The sequence below is a fragment of the Typopeltis vanoorti genome, chromosome 2 (genome assembly GCF_054136105.1).
Source record: "Typopeltis vanoorti isolate ZY-2024b chromosome 2, IOZ_Tvanoo_1.0, whole genome shotgun sequence".
In the NCBI taxonomy this organism is placed as follows: Eukaryota; Metazoa; Arthropoda; class Arachnida; order Uropygi; family Thelyphonidae; genus Typopeltis; species Typopeltis vanoorti.
In genome coordinates, this window is record NC_143550.1 from 114,703,940 (window position 1) to 114,712,549 (window position 8,610).

At 35.2% G+C, this 8,610-nt stretch overlaps 1 protein-coding gene across 4 annotated transcripts in view; it reads left to right on the forward strand.

The window, feature by feature from the left end:
• heix (UbiA prenyltransferase domain-containing heix) overlaps window positions 1–3,636 on the forward strand; it is a 68,167-nt gene extending 64,531 nt beyond the window's left edge. For all 4 annotated transcript variants that reach the window (XM_090407610.1, XM_090407586.1, XM_090407594.1 and 1 more), the window contains exon 3: window positions 1,222–3,636. In XM_090407610.1, the coding sequence (XP_090263736.1) occupies window positions 1,238–2,248 (1,011 nt within the window). In that variant the 5' untranslated portion in view covers window positions 1,222–1,237 and the 3' untranslated portion in view covers window positions 2,249–3,636. The remainder of the gene's footprint in view (window positions 1–1,221) is intronic.
• Window positions 3,637–8,610: the final 4,974 nt, after the last annotated feature.

Sequence of the window (8,610 nt, forward strand, 5' to 3'; positions counted from 1 at the left end):
CAAGTGTGGTTCCTTTGCTGCATTCGTCTGTATGCCTCATTTTTTGCTAGTCACATGTTCACATTCTGCATCAAACCAGTGGTTATATTCAACTCTACCTACTTTTCCTAGTACCTCTGCTGTTATCACTGCTGCATCCTTGAGAGTTTTCCACAATCATGAACACTGTTCATTAGAGTAGATAAGCTTTCATTTGTTTTTTCACTATATCTGGCTTTGACTTCTGATTCCTTTAGTCTTGTATTATTAAACTTTTTAGATGAAATCCATACATCTTGCTCACATTTGCGATTCTGTTTCTAATCTTTGATATAAATAGATAGTGGTCAGTCAATATCTGTCCCTCTATAAGATCTGACATCCATCAAGTTGGGCACGTATCTTGCATCTCTTAAAATGTGATCAATTTGGTTGAAGGTGTTTCTATCAGGAGACTTCCAGGTCATTTTATGAATGTTTTTATGATTAAACATTGTACTGCCAACAACCATGTTTCTTGAAGAAGCAAAGTTGATCAATCTGTTCCCATTTATGTAAGATATATTTCATAATGGTTGGCCTGTATGTATTTTCTTTGATATTTGAATTGTGCTGGCCCAGTTGTCCAAGTGGTTAGCATATCTGCTCTCCAGCCAAAAGGCTGCAGGTTTGAATCTCACTGTGGACAAGAATGTTTGTGATTGTCTCTGAAAATATTAGTGGTGGACAGTAGATGGCGTTGGTGTAGATGATGTGATTCGCTGTAGTTGGTGATTTGAGTGGAGACAGAGCCGTAGAGTAGATGCCCTCCCTCAATGAGTCTTTGGACTCCTTGGAGGTGTCATGTAATAATAATAAATATTAAGTTTCTGCATGCATCTACCTCTGTTATATGAAATTCTTCTGGGTTGATTTGGTGTTCTTTACTCATATTTTTCATACATCAGGCTTCTAGAAATGTTCATAAACTGATGCCTTGTAGTTTGAGAACAATAAATTATTAAGCATTTAATGCCATTCATTAGGCTTAGGGTATTCAAGTTGTGCATGAGTCTTGTATAATATCTTGTAACAGCTTATGAAGTATTGATTTGGGCCTGATGATCATCTCAGTCTCTCCAGCTGCTGTAATGTACTCATTACTTAGGTAACTTTTTTTGTTAATTACTTTCGCAGGCTTTCAGTCATGTAAATATGAATACACACACAGTGTATGTGTAAACTAAAGACATTTCTTTTCAGGTCCTGACCAGAAAGCATGGCTTCTGAAAATCATGTCAAAAACAATAGTCATCATCATCACATGAAAGATGAAATCAACCATTGGAATGATAATGGACAAATTCCCAATGTTAAGTCTGCAAAGAAGTTATCAAAGTTATCAACTTATGTTCAAGCTTTACGACCATGGTCTTTTAATACATCTTTAATACCTGTTGCATTGGGTGTAGCCCTTAGTTATAAAGCTACTGGAACTTATAATTTGCCCATTCTGATTGTGACATGCTTTACTGCACTTTCTGTTCATGCAGCAGGAAATGTGGTTAACACATACTTTGACTACCTGAAAGGCATTGATAGCAAACGTAGTGATGATAGAACATTGGTTGATAAAATATTAACTCCAGATGAAATGGTGCAGCTAGGAGTTATGTTATATACATTGGGATGTATAGGATTTATATGTACAGTGTGGTTATCACCTGCTACAATGGAACATTTGGCTTTAGTTTACTTTGGGGGTCTCTCCAGCTCTTTTCTTTATACTGGTGGTATTGGACTTAAATATTTTGCTTTGGGGGATGTTCTGATTCTTGTTACTTTTGGACCACTAAGTGTCCTGTTTTCTTTTATGGCACAGACTAGCTATATAGATTTTATTACACTTTTTTATGCTATTCCACTGGCCTTGAGCACTGAGGCTGTACTTCATAGCAACAATTCTCGGGATATGAAGAGCGATAAACAGGCTGGTGCTGTCACATTGGCCATTTTGCTTGGATATGCTGGTTCACATATCCTTTTTGCACTTCTTTTATTTATACCTTATGTTGTATTTACAGTACTAGTAGTTCATTGTAGTTTATGGTTTCTCTTGCCTTTCATCACCTTTCCAAAGTCATTAGAACTGGAGAAGCAGTTCCGTACTGGAAAGCTTCAAAAATTACCTTCTAAAACTGCCCAACTTAATTTCTACTTAGGCTTGTTTTATGTTATTTCTTGTGTCTTAGCTGAATCAGGAAAATTTCCAGGACTGCACTCTAATTAATTTAAGTAACATGGTATTGATTGCTGTTTTTAAACTCTACTTTCAAGCAAAGTATTAAAAAACAGTTACTCTTAATTTGCTAGAATTGAAGAATGCTAAACAATTTGTGAAATAGAAATAAGAAGAAATATGTTTGTTGGATAGCTTTGTAAAAAGCCAATTTGTTAGCTGTGTATATACACACTTCATAACAGTGTTTCAGAAAAGAAAATCACTTTCTACTTTTAAGTGTAATTTTGATGAGCTAAATGATTTAAACCCTGTGGTTGTGACTACAAAAAATGACATGATCATATATCATCTGTAGAAGAAGGCCTCTGTTGTGATATGGCTTGAGGTGGTGAAAGAAATAGATTTCAGTATGTTGTGCTTAATCATAAAGCATAGTATTAAAGCTTTCTTTGCAGCTACTATTAATGAGAAAGTAATTCGCTCTACTAATAAGTGTGCTATATAACAGTCCCTTTAAAAAAAAAAAGTAAATAAATAATGGAGAGTGGTTGATGAGGGCGGAGATGCATTGCCTGAGTGTGTTGTGAATGTAGACACATTGGATCAGTTTAAGGCATGGATGGATGAGCTTTGTGCACCCTCCAACAATGATTCTTGACTCCATGGGAGGTCGGATGTCAATAATAAATAAAATTGGGCATTTATTTAATGTGATATTTATTTAAAAAAAACATTGTTTTTCTTGTTTAAAATTTCTTTTTCAATAAATAATTAATGTTTATGATCAAATGTTAATTCATTTTTATGTATGTGCTGCCTTTTATGATAATGTAGAAAAGACACCTCCATGCAGGGTGCAAGTTTTGTAAGTTTATGTGTAACTGCTATGACCTGAACCTATGTGAATATCGACAGATGCTTTATTTAAAGCAAAACAATGTCCTAGCTCAAAAATGTTCTTCCATTAGCTAATGGACATTTACTTAAGAAAAATACTCAGGCAATATATATTAATGGATATGTTTATGAAAAAGTGATCTTTGGATTCTATTTTATTCATTGTACACGTATTATACAGAACTACTCTAACATGTTTTTTGTAGCAAAGATGCGCAGTCAATGAAATAGAAATTTTAAAAAAAGTGACATATTTTTAGTAACTACTTTTTTTGTAACAGTTTTCCTTTGTATAAAAAAAAAATTTTTCTTTGTCACTATCCTTGTTTGTATGTTTGTTGGAAAACAAACAAGAAGATACATCATTTAAAATTTTTATGCCAGTGTTTAATACTAGATTAACAGAAAATATTGCAATGCCATATTAGAACACTTTGTATAATAAACATTGCATCGATATATTGTCATTTTAAAACTGATGTCTGTTGATTTTCTTAGATGTTGATGCTGCAATCTCAAAATGCAAGTTATGAAATATTTCTGTAGTCTTTTGTTTCATGTTATTATTATGACGCCTGCAGAGTCCAAGGATTCATTGCAGAAGAACACTCTACAACACAACCCACCATCTGCATGCTACACTATATCCATTAGAATGATTTTAGTCAAGTAACGTTATATATCATTCATGTTATCAAAACTTCCTAAGCCATCTTGGGCCATTAACAAGAAATACAAAACTATTTCACTACAAAATCAAAATGTGTTAATTACTGTAATATACATGGATCTCAAAAAATTGCTCTTAAAAATTTTGATACTAAGCTAATATTTAACATTTAATTCTTTTAAGTTGTTATTCTAGAAAATAAATATCAAAATTTTATTTTTAAATTATGTGAAAAATAGATGCTTATTTGACTCATTAAATTAACATGGGATCTCTCTTATAAATCAGGCATCATCCATAAAGCCATTTATTTGAAATGGATATCGAGAAATATTCTTTGTGGTCCAATAAAGTTATTATGCTCTGGTTCTCCTCCTTGCAAATAAATGCACTTTGCTGTTTGGAGTGTACCCAGAATACATTTAATGAATGGATACCATCACCTATAATTTTTCCCAAGAAAAAAAAGATGCCATCTATCACCCATAAGATCTGCTACTTCATTAAAGAAATATATCTACTTCAGGCTGCACAAATCAGTTAAGCAAGTACAATAGTATTGTGCATGTGCTTAACTGATAATGATAACAGCTGAGCAGCAGTTCTATTGATAGTCAGCAAAAGGGGTGACAGCCTAAGTTCGAGAAACAGCTGGTTCTCATCAGATATTTACATTATTGCTTAACAAAAATAGTTATTAACCTAGAAACATACAGCCAATAGCAGTCACATGACCAGTGATAGCTTTTTCATCTGTGAAGCTGACTGTTTCACAAAAATTGTACAATCTTAAATATAGGACCCAGTTAGTTAGTTATAGCCAAGTGCAATAGTGGTTTGCTAAGGAGCATATTTTAGTTTGTCATTCTTTTGTTTATTGTACCCATAAGTATTTTTAACTAATAAGAACTGTAGTGGAATACAGACAAGGGGATCTACCATGCCAAAGCAAGGAACACATTGGATATCCAATGTGTATAAGGCATGGCTGTTTGCAAAGAAATCTACTTTGGACAAGCTTGTATACTCCTTATAAGGCTCTAAACCTTAAAAGTTAGGACTAAACCATCATGCCTGCTACCTTTTTAGAGTAAAAGGCATTAGCAGATTTGATTTTATTTATTCAAAACTGTGCTGTAATCTGAAATTTTGATTGATTTTGATGTGTGTATGAAGAATATCTGAGATTCTTAAACATTGCTACTAACGTAACAAGTCTTCTCTTTTTGGATATCTTAATAAATCTCAACCCTACAGGTAATATTGAATTTTCTATTTTATAGAAAACCTTTCTTTACTGGCACGTCCTGTGTAGCTCAATGGAAGTGGCACTTGCTTCCTCTGTGTTTGGCTGCTTGAAGTTAGATGTAGGTTCAAGTCTAGTCAATCTCTGGTACAGGCAAGCGGTTTTCCTCCCAGAAACTCTGGTGTTTAGTCTCATAAACTCAAGAAAATTGACCGTAGTACCCACATTTCAGACAGTAACATATCCTGTTAGGGTTAAGCACCAAGAGATGGCAGCACTTGTTTGCCAGCCTCTTCATCGGTGGCTGCCTATAATTAGTGATAAACATGGGCAGGCTATCTCTGATTAGCTACCGGTGGAGATTGAATTGCCCACTCAGCCTCCAAAAGCTAGATAGGATATAAAGGCCTCGCCTACTCCCTATAAGGGAATAAAAGGCATTAGCTGATTTTTTTTGATTAAATAAAAAAAATTAAATTTAAATCAATTTATTTAAATCATCTTACGAGATGATTTAAATAAATAGTGATTACTATGACCAGGAGACCAAACAGCAGTCAATCGAGCGAAACAGAAAGATTCTCCATGGCCAAAGAAGTTCCAAACCCAAGAGTCAGCAGTAAAGGTTCTTTTCCATTGTCTTTTGGGATATGGATGATGCCATCCTTGCAAAGTACCTCAAAAAGGTGAAATTGTTACTGCAGCAGTTTATTCAATAGCTGTGAAGGAATTGAAAGCGATATTGAAGGAAAAATTCTGCGGAGAAACAGCAGAGTCATGTTGCTTTTTCAGGTCAATGCACCTGCTCACACTGCTTAAGAAACCCAACAGGCAATACACAATTCGGACTTTCAATGTCTGCCTCACCCACCCTATTTCTCAGACCTGGACCCATTTATTTCCTGTTCCCAAATTTAAAGGAACAAAATTTACCACATGATGAAGCCATATATCTGCAGCTGAGAATTGGTTTGTGCAATAAGGGAAAGAATTTTGGTTGAGCCCTCCTAATGGGGGATTAAATATGTGTTTTATGCCTAGATCCATGTGTGTGTTCACAGGGCTGTTTGCCTGTTTCTGAGGGACGAAAGACTAGAGTTTCCAGGTGAAAAACCCTCTACCTCCATATGAGATCGGCTAACTCACCTTTAGTCGAAAGAGCAGATAAAGGTTCCTCACGTCATGAATGGGAATCGAACCCAGGTCTGACCAAAGGGCTTCGTCTATACCGACTGAGGTACTAAGACTACTGTATTTGCTATATGCTGTATACACATTCCAAAAGTTATAAAATATCCCTTCAATCAGAGGAAAATTTATACTATACTATATAGATAAAATGCAAATATCGCCATTTATAAACATGATAAGCAGTTTACTCAGAAATCTGATCACATGTACCAAACGACTGGTTAAGATTTCAGTGCAGAACTGGGAATTAGTCAGTTATCAGTTATGAAAAATTCGTGTACACAATCTGCTAATGAGCAGTAAAATAAGTATTTGAATACCAACAGTTGACAATGGTATGAAAAAGTGGAAGTCCACGTATGGCTCTGAGCCAAGGTGCAACTAGTTAGGCTTAAAATACAGGAACCAAAGAACACAGTACAGAATTTCACTTTTAACTGCAAAATTCTGTTCTGTGTGATTACCGTATTACACAGGTGTGTAATCTAAGGAATTAAGATTCATGTGTTATATATATGATATATATATATATATGCACACACACACATTGAGTATTAGCAAACTGCTCTGAACTGCATTAGTATTTAACATAAAAGTAAGCAATATTTCAGCGTCATTTATATATATGCACACACACACATTGAGTATTAGCAAACTGCTCTGAACTGCATTAGTATTTAACAACATAAAAGTAAGCAATATTTCAGCGTCATTTATAGAGCCCAAAATTGTCTTGATGCCATGAATAAGAAATGTCATTGCAGGATACTGTTTTTGGCCTGAGGGGAAGTAGACCATCCTGTCTGAGGGTGTGGTGCTGCTCATTGAGGCTAAAATCCAATGTTTATTTCAATGTGAGAAGACAAGTATGATATTAAGCTCGATGTAAGAAAATAACATTGCTATAAAGGTATATATTTGTGAGTAGTATGGGGGTCACTATAAACTAGATCAAGATAAGATAAGGAATCGTGACTTACTCGCCGGACTTAGCTCCATGCGACTTTTACCTTTTTCCGAAGTTGAAATCTGCATTGAAGGGCACCCATTTTCATTTAGTGGATAAGGTAAAGGAGAAAACCAGTGCTACTGAAGCAGATAACACCTGATGACTTGTAGCACCTTCCAACAATGGAAAATTCATATGCAACGGTGTATAGATAAAGGAGGGGAGTATGTTGAAGAGGATAACAATTAAGTCGTACACTTGTAATAATAAACTACATTTTTGCAACTAGTCTTATTTAATAGCCACACCTCGTATAAAATACGAGGATGGTCTGAAAAGTTCTCGACCTCAACCATACATGGCAACACTATCAGCCAGATTTTTTTTCTAAGTTGGTACATCTGTCATAAGCATCAGTGTGAAATTGCAAGTCATTCTATCAAGTAGTTTGTTTTATACAGCTGTCTGAAGCAAAAATGTTTTTGTATCCCTTGACTTGAAATGGATAAAATTGAGTATAGTGTAGTTATAAAATTCTTTGTAAAGAAAGGCTTAACGCCAAAAGAAATTCATTCTAAGTTCATAAAAGTTTATGGCACTCTTGTCCTTCATTTTCGGCAATTAAGAAATGGGCTGCCGAGTTTAAATGTGGCCATACCAGTCTTGAAGATGATGCATGTGAATGAAGTCCAAAAAGTGTAACAACACCAGAAATCATTGATCAAGTGCACGATATAGTATTGGATGACCGGGGAGTCAAAGTGCATGAAATTGCTGAGATAGGCATTTCAAAAGAACTTGTAGGATATATATATATTTTGTATGAAGAATTGCATATGGAAAAGCTTTGTGCAAGATGAGTGCCGTGCTTGCTCACAGCAGATCAAAAACGCAATTTCATGAAAATCTGAACAGTGCTTGGAGCCTTTTGACAAGAATAAATGATTTTGTGCGTCGATTTATTACTATGGATGAGACTTGGATTCACCAGTACACACCAAAATCAAACAGCAGTCAAAACAGTGGACAGAAGCCGATTGGTGCTGAACAAAGAAGACAAGTCGGTTCGATCAGCAGGAAAGCTCATTGCATTGGTGTTTTGGGATGCTAAAGGCATTTTTTTATTATCTTGAAAAAGGTAAAACAACCGGGGAATATTATTCCGATCTTTTAATTTACTTTTACCAGACGAAAAAATTCGTGAGAAAAGACCCGGTTTGCAGAAGACAAAAAATCTTTCATCAGGACTATGCACCTGCCCACTAAGGTGTTTTGGCAATGGGAAAATTAAGGGATCTTGGAACATCTACCCTATTCCCAACATTTGACTTCCTCGCTGGTCAGCATTTTTCTTCAAATCAAGAGGTGATTGCAGCTGTAGAGGGGTATTTTGCAGATCTTACTGAGAACCACTACATGGACGGGATAATGACGCTGGAATAAATGTATTAGTCTTG